General features: G+C 41.6%; 1 protein-coding gene across 2 annotated transcripts in view; it reads left to right on the forward strand.

Annotated features, from left to right (window-relative positions):
* Positions 1 to 17,247, forward strand: part of IPMK (inositol polyphosphate multikinase) — a 31,356-nt gene extending 14,109 nt beyond the window's left edge. For both annotated transcript variants that reach the window (XM_064716493.1, XM_064716492.1), the window contains 4 exons: positions 3,386 to 3,482; positions 6,190 to 6,362; positions 13,277 to 13,358; positions 14,305 to 17,247. In XM_064716493.1, coding sequence (XP_064572563.1) covers positions 3,386 to 3,482; positions 6,190 to 6,362; positions 13,277 to 13,358; positions 14,305 to 14,939 — 987 coding nt within the window. In that variant the 3' untranslated portion in view covers positions 14,940 to 17,247. The remainder of the gene's footprint in view (positions 1 to 3,385; positions 3,483 to 6,189; positions 6,363 to 13,276; positions 13,359 to 14,304) is intronic.
* The last annotated feature ends 7,600 nt before the right edge of the window (positions 17,248 to 24,847 follow it).

Below are 24,847 nucleotides of genomic sequence, written 5' to 3' on the forward strand. Positions count from 1 at the left end.
AAAAAAAAAGTTCTGTTTCTTGAAGTAAAATTGGAATATTGCTGGTGTAAGTAAAAATCTAATGGTTTATTTATTAAGGTTTTCCTGAGGTGAATGATAACCTGCATTTTTCAGGAATCTTCCAGCAGTATTGGTAGCAATACATTTTGGGGCATGAGGTGCATTTTCTGTAGCTTTAGGGATGGTTTTATCATGCTTATATTTCTATTTGGTATTTTGTGACTTGCTACCAGGTTGTATGAAATGAGAACAAATGCCCATGAAGTGTACTGCTCATGAGGCCCAGTTCTGATGAACAGAAGTGGTTCTGTCCTGCATAGCAATGAGCATAATTCCTGAAATGTCTGGTTTTGTTGCTTTGCCCACACCAAATGACTTCTTCTGATCTTTATTAATTGAGTGCTTATTCTTGTTTGACATGTGAATACATTACAGGCTAAGATTGAGGTCTGTATTAAGGTCAAATAAGTGCCTTGTAAATGTTATGTCAGTTATGAGAGGAGTTTCTTACTGGTTCTGAGAGCAAGATAACTTCTTGAGAGACAGAAGTAATGCAGTTAGTTCTGTTATGTCAAAGTAGTGATACTGGAAAATGCATTATTGGGAGTTCTGTCTCCATTTAAAATGTTTTATATCAGGTTACTGAGGAATAGACTCCTTGGAAGATACTGCTTCTGGAGCTCTTTTCCCCATTTGGTCTCGACTTTGGCCTATTACATCCCATTATAAATTATCTGAGTATCTTTGTTGTATCCTGCTATTTGAAATACACAGGAATATACTCATAATTACTTGCTGAGTTGCAAAGTTTAATGGCCTAATGTTGACTTACTTTAAAAAGTAAGTCGAGGGTCTTGTCTCTCTTAAAAAAAACCAAAGTGCCTCCTGACATTCCACTTTCTCAGAATCTTTTGCTAATAAATTAAGTAAATGATGTATTATGTTTGCCTGTTTTTTCAGTTGCATTCAATGTTTCTCCTTGTTGCTCCTCTTGGTCCTGACCTGTTTATATGCCCTTGCTCCCATGTAAAAGATATGATGGTTTCTGCCTCTCAGATCTCCTCAAACTCATCTGGGAAAAGAGCATTAGTGCTCCTTTAGTGCAGTGGAGTGCCCTGCCTTGGATGTAAGGTGCTGTGATCATAAGCTACCACAGTAAATAAAAATTGGGTTTGTACTATTTGTGTACAGCATGAAGTGATGGCAGCAGTCAGTGCTTGGAGTGCTGGCCCAGAAAGTGCTGCCTGCAGAGCTGTGTGAGCTGTTATCAGAGAGAGCAGGGATCAGGTCTGTGCCTGATCAAGGCTGTGCCTCAGCATCTGCCTGCTGCTCATCTTCCCCTCTCTTCCACCCTTAACTTCTTTTCTTCATTAAATAAGATCAAGCTACATTGCAGTCTGCTGGAGAAAGCACTGTCCTCTGCTGGCACCCCTGAGGCTCAGTGAGGAAATGTTGCATAAATACACTGATCACAGGGGCAAGAAAGGTTTTTATCTTATCAATGTACCAGCATACCAGCTTATGCTAAAATAGAGGGAAACTGGACTTAGACATACAATGATGTGTCATCCTCAGTGGCCATGCCAGCTTGTCAAACCATGGCATGTGAAGAGAGGTCAGTGCCCTGTGATGTGACACTGTGACTTAAAGGCACACACCCAGCAACTTCTCTGTACTTAAGATAGCAACAGTAGTGGCAGAGGGTGTGGTGTTGGGTGTACCCCAGAGTTTTGCAATACACTGTGCACATATTTGTCTACTTTGAGCTTTCAGGATTCAGCCCTTTGCCTTAGTCTCTTTCAAATGGGGCCTATACCATGAGTTGGTTCAAGGAATGGGTCAAATTCCATCCCTTAGCACACAGTCAGCATGGGTGTATCATGCTCTTGATCACAGCCCACTGACAGGGTGGCAGAACTGTGCCTGGTGCAAGGCCAGGAGAGCCCTGCTTCAGCTGTGGAGAAGTCCCTCTGTTAGAAGCACACTGGTGATTTGAGTTCACCTAGTTTGAGATTTTTGCAGTGAAGCCTAAATTTAGGACAAACTCCCATAACTAATTTTAGCAGTGCTGCTGCATGAGGTGCTGTGTTGAGTTACTGGCGCTGGTGAGCAGAGCTAAGGCTTGCCTCCATGCTCTAAAATAGCCTGTGGACTTCAGATCCATTTTTTTTTTCTCTCTAGCTGTATTAACATAACACTCCAGGTTTGTATTTTACATTACCTCCCTTTGTAGCTGCTGTTGGCAGGTATCCCCCCCAGAGTGGTTAAACGTGGCCTGACAGTGAGCTGAGCCAAGTCTGCAGAGCTGTTAGCACCTGACATTTGTTTTGCCTTGCTGCCAGCTTTGCAGTGGGCTCTGGCTGAACTGCAGTGCCAGCAGAGCCCTGAGCATGGCAGGTCACTGTGCAGCACCCTGGGTGTTGCTGGGTAGGCCTGAGGGGATGACACCACTGTGATGGCAGCACAGCTGGGACATCTCTGTGGGGAGTGGGGTGTGATGGCTCCTAAATGCTGGGACAGTCATTGTAATAACCTGGTGTGCATATGGATCTTTCAGTCTACAAAGCTTGTGGAAGCATGATGTAGGCAATCCCCTATGTCTGCAACTACATCACTGGGTGGGATGGGGGAGTCTGGGCAAGGGATTGGTTTTGAAACCCTCTTAGCATGCTGCAAACTGGTAACAGTCATGCAATTCCATAACAGATAATATCCAAAGCTTCATTTTAACTGCAGAGTTGTTCCTTCAGGAATATAAACCAGCTGCTGTTTCCAAACTGTTACTGTTTTTCCTACAGAAGTTGAAAAAAATGCTGAAAGCATTAGAAGCAAATGAAAAGAAATATATTTGAATTGTGCATAGTCTGTGTGATGTAGCTACAGCATAAATTATCTTGAAGAAGATGAGAAAATGCTATCTAGTCTGAGCTTCTATACTTGACCTGATAGAAATTAAAAAGATTTGGATATATAATACAGTTCAGTAATCTTACACAGTCTTGAATGCAAATGTGAGAACACCTTTTTCAAAAGTTAAGCTTTAAAGTTAACAATCACAGTTTAGATTTTTATTCAAGTTGAGCCATAAATTGTGCTTAGGGTTGATGCATCAATTGCACTTTAAAATTTGAAAGAAAGGATGCCACTCATTTATGTTGGACTGGGATAATTATCATCTTCATCTTGTATGTTTTTTAAATGTAAGGTAAATATCTTAGACTTATGAAAACAAATACTGTAAGAAAATATAATTATGGGGCAATGGGAAGTTGCCATGGTTTGGTCCCAGCCAGCTGCCAAGTGCCATGCAGCTACTTGCTCACTCCCCCAGCAGCAGAAATGAATGTTTAAAATGATCTCTGCAAGCCTCCCTATTTTATTTCAGGTTTATGACTCCGACTGTTGCGACAGAATTCTGCTGGAGCTGCGGGAATATCTGCCAAAATACTTCGGTGTCTGGTCACCACCTACTGCACCAAATGGTACTGTTCTAATTTTATCTCTTCATCCAAACCTCTTGGAAAACATTTCTGGAGACTAATTTTTGGCAGTTGTGAGCTCTGTGGGGTTTTTTTGAGCTTGTTTCAGAACCCACTGCCATTCCCTCTAACAACTGGTTCCAGTCTGCAGTCTGGTGGCTGGATTAGATCTTTGGAGTCTTCCTCCCAGGGAAGATGGAGTGTGGCTGTTTGAACAGCAGAGCTTTCCTGACTATCTGGGCCTGATGGACATGGCCCAGAGCTCCTGCTCTGGGTGAGGTCGTGCTGGAGGAGTGGGCTGGTTCCGTGGTCATGTGCAGCCAGGTGATCTGAGGAAGAAGCACTTTGTGGTGTGGAAGAAAGGAAAGATGGATACTCTGGTGCTGGGGAAGCATTCAGACTGGAATCTGCTGCTGTTTCTCCAGAGCTTGGATCCCATCACTGTGCCTTACCACCCAAAGCACTTAATTCAGCAGGTTCATGGTGGGGAGTTCTGCTTGTCATCCCCTGTTACTGGTTTGAATGAAACAAAGATCTACTGTCTTAAAATTTGTGTTTGTATAACATTGGGAGTCAGGAAGAAAAGGGTGGTTTTGGTAGAACAATTGGAAGATTGTGTCTTCAGGAGAAAATAGATATTGCTGTATTAGAAACTAGATTTTTTTTTTTTCTAGGTGCTTTTTTAATTCATATTGGGGAAATGGAGCTTCTGGAGCACACAAACAAAGGGATGCCATGGAATCTATTTGAATATGTGGGCACCAAACTAGATGCCATGCTCCTTTAAAATAACTCTGTCTTCTTCTGCTTATGCTATCACTTGATAGACTTGTTTTTCAAAGAAGTAGTAGGACAGTATCCAAAGACATGGTGTAATATCTACAGGAAAAGCTGAAAGCAAGATTGTGATAGTACCAGCAGTTTCTCAGCTCAGATTTGCCTTCATGCTTTCCTGTTTGGCACTAACTCAAATAGCTCTACAAGAGCTTTTTCCTTCCCTCACAGTTTAATGTGCCATGGAGTTCACTTAATATTCCATCTCAATTGCAAATAATTTTTTTCTGTTTGCAGTGTGATCTTAAGATGTGAAAATATGTGGTCTAACCAAGGGACAGTAATTGAGCACATTGCTCATTTGCTTTGGGGGTTCAAAAGCACTGTGCACCATGGGGCTGGGTTTTGGGAGGTGCCCCCCAGTCAGTCAGACATAGGCAGTAGGAATAACTGTTTAAAGGAGAGAAACTTCTGGTTTTGTTTGTTTTGCTTCTTGAAAAGGCTGTGCACTATCATGAGTCCTCTTCATAGAAAGCTGTGGCAACAGTTCAACCAAAACACTGCGCTTCCAACTCTGCTATCTGTAGTGCTAATGAGCTTTGTGTAGTCTTGATAGAAATCAAAGTTGCTGCAGATGATGGAGCTTAGCAGAGTGTATGTGTACCCTGTTCCTAAATGTAGATTGAAGATACGTTTGTAGGTTTGCTGCAGACTTGATATTGGAAGCCTGAGCTTTCCCTTGGCAGTCACTGCTCTGCAGGCTCTGGGATCACAGCTCTGTACAATCAGTGGCAGTCACTTAAAGTAGTACAAGTCCCTTTTATTTCTTTTCCTTAAGAAAGTGTTTCTGCTTATTAAGTGTAAATGAAATGTTGCTTGTTCCCTTTATCTTGAGTGGGACTGCTTTGTTACCTGGCTGTACAGCTTTCAAACAAGGCACTTTGTGCCTCTTTAAACTTTAAGCTAGTTTTGCTTTCTCTCTCAATCCCATTTTAGATCATACTGCAGGAATGGGGTATAATACAATGGGTTTTTTTTGTGTCAAACTGCATTAAAGCCAAAGAAATACATTTATGGAGTAGGCTGTACTGGGCAGAAAACCAGACTTGAATTTTGTGCCTGGTGACAGGTGGATTTACACAGCACATATAAAGAATGAGGCCACTGTTGAGGCTGTGTTGGTTGTGCTGTGTCCTGGCAAGGGCTGGAGGTGGGAGCAGCTGTGTGAGAGCTGGCTGGGTACTGACTCCATTGCCTTGTTGAGTTCTGATAGTGAGTGTGGGGGTCATGCTGGTAATGGTAGTTTCCATCAGGGCTTAGATACTCCTTTCAATCTTCAAGCACTCCAAGTACTTTTGGGGTTTCTTAGTCCAGCCAAAGAGCTGTTAGAAATGGATGAAAGGCAGCCTGGGATTCCAAGAGCATTTTCCCCAAAAGGTGTGCCATGAGAAACAAGTGTAGATGGGAGTGGCATAAAAAGAAGCAAAATGAGCTGCACTTCAGCCCCTGAAGGCCAGGACTGAAATGTTCTCTTCATTTTTAAAATGACACAGGAGACCAACTGAATGGCAAAAGTAGCCACACAGCTGCAAACCTGCATTGGTATGTGGTTAGTAATGATCTTTGTGATATGTTAGTGACTTAAAAAAGGCTACTCAGGGATTTTATCTGGGCAATAATTGGAATTTGAATGCTAGGTTAATGCATGTTAATTGTATACAATTTTCTAAACAAGAAAGCATGTATATTTTCATAGCAATACAATTTGTGGGTGTCAGTGACCATGACTTAGCCTGCATTCAGAGACAAATTTGACTCTTGAATTCATGTGATATTAAGCCTTAAACTCTTCACATTCCTCCACAGGCGCTCAGCAGAAGCTATGTAATTATTTTGCTATGACCCACTGTTAACAAAAGTTTTGGTTTTTTGACAGATACATATCTAAAACTGGAAGATGTGACCCGTAAGTTTAACAAGCCCTGCATAATGGATGTAAAAATAGGTCAGAAAAGTTATGATCCCTATGCTTCAGCAGAGAAGATACAGCAGCAGGTCAGCAAGTACCCTCTGATGGAAGAGATTGGCTTTTTGGTTCTTGGAATGAGGGTAAGGACTTCTTTTGTCTCCACTTTTAGTTTATGCTCCTCTTGTCCCACACCAGGTACAACAACTGGTTTTCCTAGCAAACAGCAATCCTCTTGAGCTGTACATAAATACAGTGTCACCTCAATGTCTGGGTAGTGCTGGTATCAGCTGTGAAATCAGCTCCAAAGCACTGCCCTAAACCATTCTTTAACTTGGCTGTGTCCATTAGGGCAAGCTATTTGCAACCTGGGCACTGTAAATGTGTACAAGAGATGGGCTCATATTCAGTATTTAAAATTGAATGTAGTTGCAATTACTTCTTCACCACCACAGCAGATATTTAAAATTATTAACCAGATTTTTGTGTGTTTATTTTCTTTCAGGCTTATATCAGAGATCTATGTACTGAACCAGTCTTTCTAATAATTCAGTGAATAATGAGCTGTATCCTCCACATTTTTCATCTTTATACTCTGCTTTTAAATAAAAACAATTTTAGATATTTTTTCTGTCTAGGGAAGAGTAAGTAAGCTCTCAGAGGTGATGCATATAGCCATGAACAGCTGCTTATGTTTTACATTTTAAAAGGTTTTCCATCAGAAGCAAACTTCTTTTGATATTTGCTCAAGGAGCAGCTGTCAGGAGAAGGTTAGTTGGACATGGAGACATCCCTATTAATTCTTAATATTCTTAGAAATACTAAGAGTCAGTATGTGTGTATTGGCTACTTTAAAAGTTCAATGTAAAGAAAAGCTGTACAGAACATTTGTGGCTCAGTAAGAGAAATGTGTTGATGTCACTGATGGAATTCAAAAGTCGTTTTCTCTGCAATGATAGGTACAGGAATAGTTTTCTTTTTGATGTGGGATTTTTGTTTTTCTTCTCATACACAAAGCCAGGGCTCCTCAAGCTGTGCAGCATTAAAGGCTGGAGACTTTGATAAGCTTCCCCTTTGCTGTTCCACAGCACCAGCAGCCAGATTGCACCATTGTTCAGAATAATTCTAGTATCTCTGTAATGTTTTGTGCAGAGCTGCCCAGCCTCCCAGCCCTTCACTCTGCCTTGAGATAAGCTGCTATATAAATTATAGTGGTCATGAGTAGTAATTACATAAGCCTGTGAGCAAGAATGTGGGAGTTAAGTCAAAAAACAGCCAAGCAGTTTGGATGGAAAAGGAAGGTTAGAGATTATAGTTTTGGATTTGGTTGATGTTATGTGACCTTTCTTATCTCATGGGTAAAACAATGTACTTCATGTCCTATGTTGCATGACAGTGCAAAAGGAATGATTGATTGCTTCTGTGGCATGCTTGTGACTATTGTTTCTAACATTGTCACTCATTTGTGCCTTTGTTCCTGCTGCAGAATTTTTTTCAATCCCCTAATTCAGACTGGATGTATAATGATGATTCTCCCAAGTAGTGCAGTTTTCCATCCAGTGTTTAACTAGATGAGATTTGGATTTTTGCCTTTGGCACCCAATTACATGTTGGAAGTTGTTTTCCAAAGAGAACTGAAAAGGTTCCTCCTGCCCTCACACAGCACTTGGCAAAGTCTGAATTCACAAGGCATGTTTTCTGCCTCTTGGTTATGGGGTGTTCTCTGTGCTTGCTTTATTTTTGCAACATTCTGGCCATACTATAAAACACTCCTGCACAGATATGTACTGCCCAGAACAGCTCATGGCTGGATGAAGGTTGTTCCTGTTCACTGGACAAAACATGATGTAACAAAGGAGTTCAGGGGTTTGGTTTTAATCTCTCCATTCAGTGTTTTGTACCAGGGAGGTAGGCTTGTCTGGTAAGTTTTTACAAAGCCAAGAAGGAGAGAAAACAAAGAATGTAGCTGTGCTTTTTCTAAAGCACCCATTGTATAAGTTGTCATGAAGAGATAGAAGCAAAGAAGTGTTACAGGTGGGGGTTTTAGCCCAAAAGCTATTTACAGTGTATTTTTACCCAAAAGGGTATTGAAACAGCTTTTGCTTATGCACTGGTAAACAAGCAGTCATCTGTTCATATATAAAATATGTGTGGTGTGTCCTTAAAAATAGGAGTCTCCTGTCTAGCCCAGCATTAATTTATGTACATACTTCTGGCATGTGATCTGTATTTAGCTTAACACACTGAATAGACAGAACAAATGCATGGGAATACATTTAGGAAGCACAGTTATTTTAATAACATTGTTTGAAAGCACAATTCTGTACTTAGTGGGGAAGTTCCTTTCTTTAACAACTGGATCCCTGAAGTGTCCAAGGCCAGGTTGGGCAGGACACGGAGCAGCCTGGTTTGGTGAAACATGGCAGGGGATTGGAACTGGATCTCTTTGAAACCAGATCATCCTGGGATGCTGTCAGAGTGGACATGATTTGCTATGAAAGTAGTTAGAGTTTATAAGGAAGTTGGAAGTCTCATGTAGTTTTGCAATAGCAAAAATACGAATTGCAATATGGTTTCAGTAGCAGACATGCAAACAGGTAAGAAATCCCTTCACAGCACAGGCTGTGAATGTTAAATGTTAAATACAGAGCATTCTCATGCTGCTGAGTGCAAGCACAATGTGTGGGCTGTGCTCTCATTTCACATTCACAGCCCTTTGGAATCCACAGTTCCCAGATCCTGCAGATTTCCTTTTGTTTCCAGGCATTGATTGCAATCTCACTTACTCCAAAATATTTCTGAAATGCTTTTTTAAAACACAAACTGGTGATTATGTAATTTTAACATTATAATCCATCATTGACTTCTATTGTTAGTGCCTATGAACATGCAGGCAGTAATGTATAATAATCAAAGCTGGTTTTACAAGTGAATTTTCTAATCTGCAGCACATGATTCTGCAGGATATTTTCCTGCAGAAATAGACTGTAACTGACTCTATTTTATGAGGGTCTTATGAACTCTTTCTAGTATTGTGGTAATTTTCACAAGCTCTGGTCTGCTAGTAACAAGATTTAGGAGGGAAGTCGTAAAAGTATTAAATTTTGCATCTACTGTTCAGATTCTTCTAGACTGAAAAATTACCAGAAAAGGGGTTTTTACATTTATAAGTCTAATTCAAGCTTTGATGTTTAAGGGAACAGGAAGACAAAGCAAAACAAAACTTAAAAAAGCAAACAAAAAATCAATGAAACAATAAATAAATAAATAAATAAAACCCTAAGCCAAAGAAACCAACCAAAAGCCCTGAAATAAAAATCTTCCAAGCTGGAGCAGGTGGTCTTTTATTACATAAAAGAAATTTATTCTAATGAGATGCTTCATGGAAGTTCTGGGAGTCTAAAATTACTGTATTAAGCTGTTTTAAAGACGGTTCATGATTTAATTGCAATGTTGTAGTTTATTTTATTTAGCAGATTAATAGTCTGCTTTTCCACTGGATCAATTTCAGCATAATTTCATTCTACAACTTATTTATGTAAGGACTTGACTAAAACTGTATATTGACTGTCAGAGCATTGGGGGTGCAATTAGTCATGTAAGCACTCAAAATAGTCCAGAGGAACAAAGAAGCAAAATGAGCAGAGAAATATCAAAGTATAGTCTTGGAAATGAGGGAGCAGGGATGCATCCTTCTTGTGCTGCATTTTCAAGGCAGCAGGGATGTGTGCACTGTCATCACCTGTGGTCTAGGTCTAGCTACAATAAATAAGGTTAAAAAAAGTAAAAATTAGGGAATGTTAAATAAATAGGAGAATAGAATGGGAGATGTTTAGATAAATGGATTTGGACAATGGGGCATGCTCTCAGCAGCAGTGGTAATTTGAGAGCATTGCTATAAAGTAGACATATCAAATAAGAGAATGTTTTTTAACAAAATTTCTCCCTTTGTTATTTTTTCTTCAAATCCTTGCTTTACTTTCTTTTTGAAAAGAAAAGATAAGGCTTGTTGAAACTCTTGAAGTCTTGCACCATGGCAGGATGAAGAATCTGCAGAGAAACCTGGGTTATGTGAGCATGAAGGAAACTTGTATTTCTGTTGGTGCAGTCACAGGGCACGGGCAGAAGGTGCCCAGGCATGGCTGTGCCCATCTGCCTGGCACCCCCTGCAGAGCTGGGGCATGGATGCTGCTCTGGGATGTGCCTAGGTGAGTTGGGTGCCACCTGCTTAGCCCCGCTTTCAGCTTGTGGCTCCAGCTGTGGTAGCAGCTGGGTACTGACAGCAATTCTGATCTTGCATAGTAAGAATGTATAAAATGACTGATGAAGCAGGAGTTTATTGAAGGCAGTGTGTGGCAGCTCATAGAAGGAGTTTCTTTGTCCTGCACCCTTCAGGAGACCTGCCAGTGGATACAGAGCAAACACACAACAAGCTGTGGCAGGTGGACAAGAAATGAGATTTCCCTGTCTAATCATTTCTTGGCTGCTGTTAAGGTTACAGCTCTGGCTTGACTTGTTGTTCTGACAGAAACGGGCCAGTACAGACAGCTGCAACAACAGGGATGCAGAAAAAGCTTGGTTCAGAGGCACAATGTCATTTTGGGAAGGGTTGACAGCCGCTGATGGATGGTGGCAATGTGAACAAAAGCACAGTAGAGCAAGAGGTCAGTCAGGAAGTTGTTTTAGCCTCCTGCTCCTCCAGCACAGCCACCCCTGTGTTTGGCTGGGTGAGGGTGGAGCAAAGGCTGGTCAGAGATGGTTTCTGTTTGAGAATGGGGTGTGATGTAGCTGTGTTTGAGTGAGGTTTTCCAGGAATGTTCAGCCAGTCTCTTCCTGCAGCTGTGCAAACTCTCAAGGTGCTGGTCAGAGGAGGTTTTTGTGGTGATGCAGATCTGCTGTCCCTTAGTGCTCCTGGCTGCAGCCAAGCCTCTGGGTGACCCAGTGCCTTCTGAGTGCACAAGGCAGTTAATTAAACACATGCACTCATCCTGTGGCCCTGGGACTTGGTGCTTTGTCACTGACTGCTTTGTGTGGTTAAAAATGTGCTCTTAATGCAGCATGCACATCTGTCTGTAAGCTATATAGAAAGATATCTGGGGAATGGGTTTGTTAAATTATGAGAGGAGGTGAGGTGCCTTCTTGGGAAGCCCAGCTCAGAAACACAGGGTCTGATGTGCTGCTCCAGCGTTTCTTTGGAAAACAAAATGAGCTTGCAGATTTTAATCAGCTTGTTTGAGCTAGTGCCCATGTCAGAAAAAGTGCAGCTCCTACAGGAAGAGATAAGGAAGGTTCTGGTAAACAAGATTTGGTCAGGTACTGCTGCAGTGCTGATGTCTGCAGAAAGCTGCCCCTAGTCCAGCTGCATGACAACACTTTATATCATTAAAATGAAGGCACAGCTAGTGAAAACTTAAATTTAGTCTTCAGACTCTTGATTCTCTTCCTAAGCAATATTATTCTTTATTTAACTGCCTTTGACTTGGAGCTCTGTAAAAAGTTTTGAAACTTTTGGTATGTTTTTGAAGGTTACTCTGGTACCTGAAATGTTTACATAAGTAATCCGTGAGTTTCTGTGTTGTACGCTGGTATTTTTTCATGTGCTTTGGAAAAAAAAACCAGCAAAAATTAAGTGGAGAAAAATTATTATTCTTGTGAACCCAAAATCACAGTTGTCAGATGCAGTCTTAGAGTAACTCATCTCTGCTATGGCCTTCTACATTCCATAGACATGGAGGCCTCAGTTTCTCCAAGTATCATAACAGTGTGAAGTGTCTCTGCTGCTGAATTCAAACATTTAGAATTACAGCTCTTTATTTTTTTAGAATAATGAGGACTGTTTACTGCCTCTTCAGTTCATGCTTGGAGACTTAAAATCAATCTTTTTGTCAAAATAAAAGCTATTTGAGACTGTTCTTCCCAAAGCAGGAGGTGGGGATCTCTGTGGTCAACTTTATTGTTGCTTGGATGGGGGAAAGACATTTCAGGGTGGTGGGCTGTAATGAAAACAGGGAATTCCATTTTTTAAATTTAATTCTCCTGTACAATTTCTTTTTATTGCTGCTGTTTCAGTGTTGTGGAGTTTATTGGTTGGCTTCAGCAAGACGAAGGCCCCAGAGGAGGGATGAGGAGCAGGCACCTCAGCAGTGTGCCCACACTCATCCAGTGGGATCCTCTCTGTTTCCAGCGGGGAAGGGAGGGCAGGGCTGTGCATGGGGAGGATGCCACAGGGATGGGTGGTCTGAACAAGTGCCAAGCACCAAGTTCCTGCCAGAGACAGCTGCCTGCTTGGTAACACCATTATTTCTGCAAATAAAAATTGTCTGCACTCTCATAAACAAATTATACTTGGGCCTTGCTGCCTCGCTCGTTTCTGCTATGGAAATATTTCAGTGTGAGAGAAAATATGTCTATATGTGAGGCAGTTTTGAATTAAGCTCTTAAGCATGTACAATTCCTGATATGGACAAAACTGTCCCCATGTGAGTTGCCTCCCTTTCAGATGAGAGCTGAACTACTGCTGTTGATGCTGGAACCAGCTTTTGCCTGGCTGCTGCCATTTATGTAGTGCAGCCTCATTGTGCTGACAGTGGCAGATGTGTCTTAGGGAGATGGGCCTTGGTGCTCACATACAGTAATTCTTACTGTTTTCTTTTACTTTTCTGTTTTAAAATAGTTTTATAATTTTAAGAACTCAGAATAATTCCACTGAAATTTTTTCTTTGTAGTCTTACTGATCTAATATCCACAGTACCACAGATAGGAGTCTGATAGTTTCAGGTCTCAGCTGTGATTTGCAAGAACTTAAAAAAGAGTTCCTTGTAAAGGGTACATTGCTTTTTGCCACCACCAGGATGTCCCTAGCACAGGAAAGCTGTAGCTTGGAGCCCAAGGGATGAAGGGAGAGTTTTGGAGAGCACTTTTTTTTTTTTGCTGGGCACTGCAAGAAACTTAAAAAGTGTGAGGGCTAAATGTTTTGTGGCCTTTGAGGTGTCTCTTGCTCTGCAGAAATCCTGGTGGTTCAAAATACATAGGGAAGTCCCCTTCTTGCCTCTTTCAGGTGTACCACGTGTCTTCAGACAGCTATGAGACACAAAACCAGCACTATGGAAGGAGCTTGACCAAGGAAACAGTAAAGGATGGTAAGTAAGGGAATTGGGGAGTGCTTGGATCTTTTCATTTAAATACTGATTTATAGAACTGTGTGGAAAAAGTATTCTGGGTGTTCCTGTTTCAAAAGTCCTTTTTTGTCCTCAGAGACCCTCAGATGGGTCTTTGGCTGTTCCCTGTAGTGTTTGAACTGCCTGCTAACCTTAAATTGTGTGCAGTTGGCTGTAACAGCAGTGCAGAATATAGAAATTTCCTCCTCATGTTTCTCTTACTACTAATAAGGGAGAGAATTCTAGAATTCAACTTTTTTGCAGCTTTGAAACTAGAATGTTGTAAAAGTATTACATGTTTTTATTATAAATACATTTTTTTGTCTCTAGTTATCTTCTGTGAATATCTAAGTGTGTTTTCTGTTAGAAAGCTACTACAAAAACATCTTTCAATTCCAAGGACTTTATCAGATGAAGTCAGTCCACATATTGCTCTACATGAATAATTAATAAAAATGCTGCAATTGTGGGACTGTTTGGTGATAAAGATTGCAGACTTGATATTAGCTGACACCTGCTCATCTGTCCCCCAGCAAGGGACAGAAGGTGCACACACAAACACACTCATAATAACAAGCTGCTTGAGCCTGTTAGTGCATGGAGAATTTGATGGGTCCCTGCCCAGAACTGTGCAGACACTTGTTCAGCTGACCAGGAGCAGGCACCATGTTCTTTTACTGTGTGCTTGATACATTTACTTGTGCTTACAACCCAAGCCCAAGCTGTGGTATTACACAGCAGTGATGTGACTGAAGGTGTCAGAGTTCCTAGGTTCACTTTGGATTTAGTTAGTAATTGCCTAAAGAGAAATTCCCTAAATTGTGTCCATTCCTTCAAATAAGAACTATTCTCATCCCAAAGGACAAAAAATTCATCTGTTTTCTGTTCAGAAGTGAAAATAATCTCAATATGTGTGCATTTCTTGCAGGCATCTCCAAGTTTTTCCACAGTGGGTACTGCTTGAGAAAAGATGTGGTAGCTGCCAGCATTCAGAAGGTTGAAAAGATTCTGGAGTGGTTTGAGGGCCAGACACAGCTCAACTTCTACGCAAGCTCCCTGCTGTTTGTCTATGAGGGCTCATGCCAAGCAACAACCGTGAGGCTGAGTGATGTCACCTTGGCAGAGAAGAGAAGAGTACCCAAAGGCCTCTTGTCAGGTGGAGATGTGTTGGAGTATAATAATAATATTCATGTAATAAATTCTACAGAGAATGGAAAAATTGAAGCCTCGGTAGGTAAAGGCTTGTCTAAATTTTATGCACTTCACAAAAAGTCGTGCTCCAAGAGGCACCACAGCCAGCTCTCACTAAAAGTTGAGGACTCAGAGCAAGACAATGTGTGGAAAAGCAGCACATGCATCACACAGGAGCACCTGAATGGAAATGTTCTACCCCAACTGGAAAAAGTTTTCTATCACATGCCAGCAGAGCCCAAGGAAAGCGCAAAGGTCGAGGTGCGAATGATCGATTTTGCTCACGTGTTTCCCAGCAACACAAAGGATGAGGGCTATATTTATGGGCTGAAGAATCTCATCACAGTACTGCAAAATATTTTGGATAACTAAATTCTTTGCTATGTTTTTTATTGGGGGCCAATGATAAAGAGCAACAACATGAAGAATTTCTGCACTTGTAATGCTGTATAACTGGGTTTGTATTGTTCTATATTTTATTTGTCTTTGTACTTTTGGTAGAAGGGTTTAACTTTTTATAATTTCACTCAGGAAAAATATTGATAGTTAATTAGAAAGTGTGAAAGGATGAAGATACTTGAGATAAAGCGGGCTAGGTAAATTAATAGAATGAAATGTATGTGGGTGGCTTAAGTCCAAGGACTACCAGAAGCAAGGGTTATGTTAGTTCCTCTAATGACTTTAGCATAGATGACATTTTTGCCCATTTAGCCTTGACACTGAGCCACATCTCCATTAAGAGGTGTTTAGAAAATAGACTGAAAGTTGTTAAGGTGCAGGATTGATGTCCTCAGTACTGCCCTTGTGTTTACTGTATTTGAATAACTGGAGTAACTCTGCTTGGAGAGAAATCCCATTCTGAGTCAGCAGTCTCACCTGAAGCCAGTGCATCCCAAAGTGCTTTTCCATGTCATGGGACAATATTGTTGTTCTTTCAGCCCTTCCCCCTTCGTGGATGTGTGTAACTGATGCTCACCACAGATGAGCTACCAAGTAATTTGTGTTGAGGTGCTAAGGAAATGCTGGAGTACAACACCATAACAGGCTTAAACTGCACAACTTCCAGAGAAACTTTTTGTTCCTAAGAAGGAGCAAAAGAAGGCAAATGCAAGATGTTCCAGGAGTTAATTTGGTTTAGGAGATTATGTCAGTCTGTTAATGGAGTGTCTGATGCTGTGATTAAGGAAAATGTCTCACTGTTGTTCTCGTGGCCCTTCTCCAACAACATTGCTTTAAAGAGCAAACCAGTGCAATGGGGACAGAAGTGTTTTGGGTGAGTGTGCAGAGCTCTGCTGGCTGTAAGCCTCTTGCAGTTTTGCAGTGAGTGTTTGATGCCTCAGCTGCTGGGAGCACTGATGGAACCTGAAGCAATAGAGGCAGAGGAGCCTCCTGTGAGATCCTTCAGCCCCGGAGCCACCAGCTGTGCCACCGCTCGTGCCAGAGGAGCTGTGGCTCTCCGGCCTGGGCTCCAAACTGCAGCATTTGAAAGCTGTCCCATTTCCTTCCTTTTCACAAGAAAATTCAGCATTTGTATGGAATACTTGAGATCAGGATGATGTATCCAAAGCAATTTTGGTGTGTCTCTTCTGTATGGTGTGTAGGTGGCTGTGCTGCCATGCATGTTCCAGTGAGCTGTATGAAAAGTGGGAATGGAGGAGTCCTGCCATCCCTAGAGCAAGATTTTAATGCTTAAAGCATTTCCAGGACAAAAGTGTTTTAGAATGGATTTGGTCATTGGAAACATACATCTTTTTCATGTGGACTTAGTGACCCTGTGGCCTTGCTGCTCTCTCTGTATGATGTTCTGCACTATGCACTCAGCTGTGTTCACATCTTGACAAGTTCTTCATTGGACATCTGTTTTCTACATGACAAAGAGATTCATACTTTTTTCAAGCAAATTTGCTGTTTTAAATAAAGCTGAATTTTTAGCTCTATTTGAGAACTTGGGTTAATTGGGAGAAACAGGGTATTACTATGTGTAGAATTACATGGTTTAAACTTTAGAACTCATGTTTGGCCAATGCATTCAAGAATGAAACCAACCTTTCAGTAACATGATGTTTTAGAAGCATGGAACAAGGGGCTTGCAGGAAGGGTGAGACCAGTGTGTTAAAATTTTTATGTGAAATACAGTGAAGTCTGAGGGGGAAAGTACCAGGAAAAAAGGAGCTTTTTTCCTACCTGGTATTTCTCTTGCACCTTATAGTTAGTATATTCCCAACTCTCTGTGAATTAATTTAAGCCATATTCTAGAAAGAGTTTGTGGTTTTGTTTGCTTTGTCACTGGTTTCTCTGTTATGATTTTGTTGTTCTATCCCTTAAATAGTCAACACTAGAGTAGTCCAGACTGGTAGTGGCCTTGTATGATAAAGGTACAAGGTTTTACAGGAAAGTACGGGCAAAAACATTTTAACATCATCATTTTTGTCCTCTCTAATTCATCTCTTCTGGGTTTTAATCCATTTTGTACCGGAGTATTCTCCTCAAATTAGTTATTGGAAAATGATTAGTATGCACTTAGTACCATGCACTCTCCTGTCTCTGCTTTAAGATACATGTCCTCAGTGTTTGAATGCTCTCTAAGTATTGATTGTTTTGTTGGCTATGGCAGTATTTGTAACATGCCTGGAATATTGTCAACCTGTCAGAATATTTTGAATAAAAAAATTTTATCATGGTTTTTGTACCAGTAGTTATTATGAATGTATTTCTGATCATTTAAAATGTAGCTTAAGAAGTAACAGTATTTTTTATTGGAAATTGTGTGAATAAAGCTTGCTGTGGAGATGTTTGGGCATAGTACCAGCTGTGAGTCTGAGCCTGCAGAGGCCTTATATTCACACTTCTGTTCTTGCAGATTTTAGGCTTGGTGTGTCTTGTGTCTGAGCCAGTTGTTTTCAGTTACAGTTGGAAATGTATTCACAGAAATCATGAAACAGAATATATATATATATAATTATATATAATTAATCAGAAGATGAAGAGGGAGACAATGGGTCACTGAACTGATGCACTCTCAATGACTGATCTCCCTCCCTCTCAGCAATGCCCCTTTTGCTCTCTGGACAGGCAACCATCCCATGGAATTCTTTACAGGAATGGCTACAAGGCTTGTAGGTGTTTATGTCTATAAAACAGTGGGTTGCTGCCCCAGCCTGGTGTGGTGTAGCTGGCTGCTAGGCCTGCTGAGGAAACGGATGGTTTTAAGCAATAAGAGTTGGGTTTAGCAGAGCTGACTCTCAAAGAGAAAGAACTCACACAGCATTGTCACTCATGGACTCTGAGAATGAATACAGGCTTCTGCCTAGGTGGAGTGAGGACTGTGCTTGGGATTACCTAAGGGGAACTTGAGTTGCTTAAAGCTTTATGAAAAGCATTTACAAATGTATTTTTGAATATGGGTGAAATTTGTTGCATAAATTGCATTGGAAGTTACTATACCACTATGAAATACTTCACATAATTTAATCAATTTGTTTTATGAACTGAACTGGAGACTTTACTGGTAGTTGTGATTCAGATGAAACTTGCACTGTTTTGTTTTTTTCTACTGTAATGTATCACCAGGGTGTTCTTTTCCATAATCTCGCAGTTTCATGGGGGACTTTTAAAAGTACTGAGTAGATTAGGAAACCACTATTTTCCATGAATTTGATTAACAGAGTGCATATGTTCTTAAAATATTTCAGTGCATGTAATATTGTGAGTAATGTTAACATGCTACAAATCTAGACCCCCAGTAAAACTTCCTCACCTGCAGAGAGTTTAAAATGGCCTCAGGTGTGAGAGCAGCAGTGCTGCAGGAACAGCATCACCTGTGCTGGCCACGTCAGGGGTGCAGGAGTGTTCACACTGTGAGCCTGAAATCATTGGAGTGACTTGCTCCTTCATGATGTGAAGCACACTCAAATGTAGGAGGATGCTGGAAGAGTGCAGACTCACATCCACACTTGCTGTTTCACGTTAGGATTAGTTGTTCATCCTCCCAATTTCTTTTTGGCTTTCTTTTCCCTCCAGGCAGTTTCCCCTCCTGAGTGCCCTTGGCACAGATGGCATCACTGATGGAAATTTGTATTTCCTAAAAAGCTCATGCCCCATTAAACTCCCCTATTGAACGTGGCAAATATCTGCAAAACCACACATGAGCTTGCTTGTTCTGTATGCTGGTGGGAATAACTCTCTTCTCCTGCAGAGCAGTTGGAGAGGGGCAGCAGGAGTGGGTTCTAGGGCCGAGCAGGACCCTGGGTCCCTGCAGTAGCACAGGGAATGGCTGCAGGGAGGATCCAAAGGCTGCAGATCCCCAGGTGTCCCACAGAGAAAATGCTGTGCTTATTCACTGGGTTAAAACAGGATCTTAACCTGAGAAGTGCATTCATCACCATAGCCACGGGCCAAATCTGGCTGCTTTTCATGTTCACAGCAACCTGGAAATGGAAACTGCAGTGGAAAATTGTCATCCAAAGGGTAAATATGTTTGAAAGGGGAAAATAAGCAAACTAAGGGTTGTACCACAGGAAACATGTTTCAATAAATATCTTTTACTCTGGTCTTGTTTAGTGGAGATAGGCCTTGTGGATTTGGGGTTTAATTTGTTACAGGACATTTAGTAGCAGAGTCAGGATAAAGGTACTTCAAAACACCTTAGTTTGAATTATGGACATTGGTTCAAGTAGTTATTTCATAGGCCACTTTTTAAAAAAGAAAGTAACTTCCAAACACAATGTGTGTTGCACCTGACTAAATGAAACTACAGTGCACAAAGGCACTTTAATCCTCTGGGAACTGTACTGGAACATAGCTGAAACCATGTGAAATTGCACCTGATGCTGTGTTGTTAATTGGTTTTGAGATTTAAAGTTCTACATTCATTATGTTGATGAATGAATGTGTCTAGTCTGGTCTCAGTTTCTTTGATCCAAGTGTCTAAAGTTTCCCCCCAATCTCCTCTGATCTGTATGTGTTTGTAATTTCTTTTTGCTATTTTCTGACATTCCTGGACCACAGGGAGTATTGTTAATATTACCCATGTTTATTTTATAGAACATTGTACTGTGCTATCTACCAACTTTTGTAACTTAATTATTAGTGATATTTAGGGTCATTCTAATAGCTGTATATTTGGCAAATTATTAAAATTTTCTGCAAGTGATTTGCAAGTATAATTGGTTTCTTTTAAATATAAGAAGATTGTTGAGAAGAAATTTACTTGACTCTTACCTGCACTGATGATGAATCCTTCTTTCTTTCCATCTATATTTCTCCTTTTTTCTGTGCACTCTGTAATGGGTTTCCCTTGGATATCCAGGTTTGCTTTACCACCATGTTTTTGTCACAGCCATTGTTTGTTGGAAATACCTGCTGAGTTTACAAGAATCATCTCTATAAAATAAAATAAGAAATTCCACAATGCTTTAAACTCATCCTAGAAAACCCTTAACAGCACCACAAGAGGCTGAAGATGTTGTTGATTACAAGTCCTTTTACATCCAACATCTGGTCCCAAATTCCAAAAGCATGCAGGAACAGCCTTAGTGCTTCACTTTTAAGTTGGTTTGGTTGGGGGAATTATGTTGGGATTTTTTTTTTTTTTTTTTTGTGTTGTCTTGCTTGTCTACAAAAAGCTTTCTAAATGTGTTCATTAATAGTCTTAAGTGCTGTCCCATGGCTCTGTGCAGCCTTCCTTCCCATGCTCCAGAACTGGAAGAAATGATGGGGTGTGGCTGTAACTCAAAATCCCCAGTATTGCGAGGATTTAGGGGTTTTTGAGTTTTGAATTTAAAAATGAATAGTGCTTATGCACTGAAGAGTCTTGTAAAGAAATCCCCATTTCCTGGTTTAAAGTGAAGAAGGAATCACACTCCTTGGTTGCCTGCTCACATCACTTGTCAGGGGTATTGCCTGGCTGGGGTTACTGTCTCTGTTCTTCCTTTCACACGTGTGTGTTCGAACAGTGCACTGTGAAATATCTCAGGGAGCTGATGCAGCTGAGAACTGCCTCAGACTGAGAAAATGCCATGTGGGGAGAAGCTGGGGAACTGCACAGAGCCCCCACGCAGGGACAGCCTATCCAGAATGGGTGGGCACACAGTTTATGGTAATTGGGAGTGGGGCTGAGCCTCATTCCCAATGGGCTGCAGCTGTGCAGGACAGGTGAGTGATATTAAAGATAATGAGCCATTAATGAGCCCAGGGGCACTGACCAATCACCCAGGAGCAGAGGGCACACAGGTGCAGTGCATCAACGTGAGGGGATAAAAGGCTGGGCTGAAGAACAGGAAGGGCAGTTGCTTGCAGCCTTCTGAAGTGGGATGATGTTGCTTTGTATGGACAGACACCTGAAGCCTTCTGATCAGGTAAGGGGTTACTGTGTATAGGGGAATGCTTAAAACCTTCTGAAATTGTGTGGTGACAGTCTGTATTATGGCTGCCTTATGTGTGACAAGGGTGGGCAGGGAGTTGAGGCTGTTGAGATATGGCCCTGTGTGACAAGCAAGCCCCCTGTTCCTCAGTGCAGAGACCTGCTGTGAGTCTCTGCTGGCACAGCTCTTGGGTTTGTGTTCACTGCCTCTGTGCACAGTGGGACTGATGCCTGGCAGGTGCTGAATGCTACAGTCCTACCTATGTGACACATAAATATTTTCTGTGCTCCTGGCTTCCTCAGTTTGGCTTGGTTTTTTTCCTTCTCTGTGTGGAGGAAAGGCTGGGCTGTGGGAGGGGAATGGGTGTTACAGAATCCTTTCAGTGCAGGTAAGTGAGGGGACTGCAGGCTGAGCTCTGGGGGAGCCTGGGGCCAGGGGCTGTGCCCTGCTGGCCCTCTGTGCAATGAGGGGCCTGGGCAGGGACACTCAGAGACACAGCAGGAGCAGAGGACCCCAGAGTTTTGCCCTCAGACTGTGAGAGGATAAAAGCCAAGGGTTCCTTTTTAGGGGTCTCTCCTCAAAGGAACTGGCTGAAGTTATTTGGTTAGTTGCACCAACATTAAATTTAAGAATTCAAATGTCTGAGTGTCTGCCATGGAAAACCTGGGTCTGAGCCCATAGGGGAACCCAGTGTGAGTGTGGGTGCAGCTGTGAAGGGGCTTTGGTCCAGCTCAGGTGGTGCAAGAGTGAGTGTCAGAGTGGTCCTGGATGCTCAGACAGGGAAGTTTCCTTAACAATGGAGGGTCTAGAGAGCTATTTAGAAGTCTCACCTTTAATATCAGATATTTCCCTTCTCTCCTGTTGCTGCTCTGCTGTTTTTGCTTTTACTTTTCATCCTTTGTGCCATCCCCAAATGTAACTGTAGTTTGTGGTTTAGACCAGCACAAGATCTGAGGGTAAACAGAATCTAGAATAACAACTATAAAATACCTGCCATATACACATTTTTCTCTGGCCATCTCTATGCTTTCTTTGACCTTGAACAGAGCAGATAAATCCACCTGTGTGTTGTGCAGTGTATCTGATGGGCAGCCAATTGCCTGTAGCCCTGGATGGCAGTAAAGGATTGGTGTGAGTGCACACTTTTTGGTTGATAAAGCTTAAGAAGGAACTGAGTTCAGCCCATTTTTCCACAGCTATATAAACTGCAATGTGGCTGGTAATAAAAACTTGATTTTTTTTTAGCAGTTTCAGTGGATATAAATTGGGCCAGCAGATGGGAAGCTGTCAAACAGGTAAAATGCCCAAGTACTAATTTTGCAAAATTATTTCTCAAAAGAAAGAAACAAACCAGGAGTAGCTACAAAGAAAATGGTCCAATGCAGCTCTTGGAGCACGACCAGAAGCACCAGTGTATTAACACTATTAAACCTCTGCCTGGAGAGGTAAAATGATGAATTGTTTGATTTTCAAAGGCTGGTGTGCCTCTAGGAAAATAGCAAAGACACAGAAGTCCTGAGTATGCACTTGATTTGCGCTTCTTTATTGAGTATTTTTTTACTTTAAAGGCTTCCACCTTACCTGGTACCTGTGCAAAAGCAGCTGTGCTATGTGTTAGAGCAGTCAGCAGGACAGCCAGGGAAGCCTGAGAAGTGAAGCAGGAGGTATTTATAATGAACATTTTATTGCCACCAGGAAAGGAAAGTTCAACCTGTAGTCTTCAATTATACTAGCTTTGATTAAGAGAAAAGATCTACGTAGTTCCCAAGGCAGAATGGACAATCAACTAAAAAAGGGCAGGGAGAGAGAACCAGGCTGAAGAAGAGGAATTAATTTACAGGAAACGGGGCATTCCTCCTTAAAGAAAAGTGCATTGAAATAAAAGACGTTTAACCAAAAAAAAGAGTTTTACATAGCAATATAGCACACCAGCATAACAGTGTAGTAACAGAAATTCTGGTCCTGTTTTGGCTCAATGCCTCAGCTTGCCTGGTTCCAGCATTTCCGGTGACCCTCTTGAGATTGTTCTCTTGCTTCAGATTTTTTTTTCTTCTTCCCTGTCTTTCTTTCAGCAGGAGCTAAATTCACCACCAACAGACACTTTTGAATTCTACCACTGGCACATTCTTTCCAAACATGTTAACAGCTATTCAGGCTCGTGCAACCCTAAACATAGGAAATATATCATGCAGCTTTCTTACACACAGAGAATAATTGGAGGCTTGGGCAGACAGTATTTTCTGCATTTTTCCTGCCTGCCAGCACAGTGAGGAGGCCTTGGAGCCTCCCAGGTTCTCTTACACTTTCTGGCACTGCTGCTAGTGATGATTTGTATTTTTTCTTTTTTCAAATTTTTTCTCCCCCCACTCAGATGCATGAGCTGGGCTCTGCATCCTTCAGGAGCCTTTCAAAAATGCTGTGTATTTGTGTTTCAGGTGTGGGATGTCTTTAAAATCAGCATTCCAATTATGACAACAAAGGACTGACAACACTTGTCAGTCCTTTGTACAGCATTCAGGTTCAAGTGGAGATTTGGTTAGATAAGGCTGAAATTTTGGCTTGTCCAGAGTATTTGGTGGAGCTCCCATGGTGCTGGACATAGTCTGTGTGTTGGGTACAAACAGGTGAGGACAAAGGGGGTTTCCTGAGTGGGCTGCTGAAAACCTCCCTGAATGGACAACAATATTATAGACAACAACTGCTGGAAACCTCTCTGAATTTTTCTCCCCAGTGGGAGATCTACAACTATTTTCTTTGGAGGCAGCAGCTGAGATATTGCCAACAATAAGGAGATCTGCTCTGCCTCAATAAATACAGGAGACAGTGCATTAAACCTGACCAAGACAGGTTTGCTGCTGCTTATCTGCTGGCTTTATAAATGTCTATTAGAGAGAAACCAATCTATACATAATGGGATTATCTTGCCAGATGTGGCAATGTAATAGAGCTCTTCTATCAGTGGATTTGTGGTAAATACTCTTTGGACTAATTATTAATTACTACTAATAAGCAGGAGCACTTTCCCACGGGTGCATGTTTAGTGCAATGTGTGACTGACATGTATTAGTAGGAGCTTTGGTCCCAGCAGTGAAAGTGTGGGGCAGTGGGAGTCCTATTGTCACAGTGGCTGGGAAAATTTCTTCTTCCTGATGAAATTTGAGGGAGTTTCAGCTCCACCAGCACTTACAGCAGTGTTTCCAAGCTGGCTCCAGCAGCAGAAGCTCTGGAGGGAGCTGTAAGCTCAGTGTTTCAGCACAGCTGCTTCCTTTTATTTTTTTTTTTTTTTCCTCTCAGCCAAAATGAAACTTTCAAGAGGTGGCATGTTGGCCATTTGAAGGTAGTTATATTTTTGAGTGATTAAAAATGAACTAGTTTTACTTAGTCCTGCACCTATAAGCTTCAAATGTATTACTGAGGTCTCTGAATGCAGTATTCACCTGTGCCTTTGCTGGTCAAGCTTTAGTGGTTTTCATCAGTGTATGAGACCACCTCTGTTTTCTGTGCTGGGTATCAATTTCCTCTGGAACAGAGAAAAAAGGAGATTGATGAAACTTAGGAAATATAGACAGTGAATGTGGATTTTTATTAATGGATTGTCATGGCTTTTGTGTGCTACTGCTGTTTCAGAGATGGTGATTAGGGGACGGGATGGTTAAATTTAAAACCTGAGATGTTAAAAACCAAAACTGACCAAAGTTAGCACTTAGCTGCCTGTGCAAAGCTTTGCAATGCTTATTAACTATGTATTGGGAGGCACTTTTTTTTGGTGCGTGTCTAAAAAACACTGAAAAAAGTCCTGCCAGAGGCTGACCTGGAGGTTGCAGAGCTCTCCTTTCCCGTGAGGGCCGTTCCCAGCCCTGGGGCCGCTGGCTCTGTGCTGATGATAGGAAAGGAGTGTGGTTATGTCTTTACAAACGA

The sequence above is a fragment of the Zonotrichia leucophrys genome, chromosome 6 (genome assembly GCF_028769735.1).
Source record: "Zonotrichia leucophrys gambelii isolate GWCS_2022_RI chromosome 6, RI_Zleu_2.0, whole genome shotgun sequence".
In the NCBI taxonomy this organism is placed as follows: Eukaryota; Metazoa; Chordata; class Aves; order Passeriformes; family Passerellidae; genus Zonotrichia; species Zonotrichia leucophrys.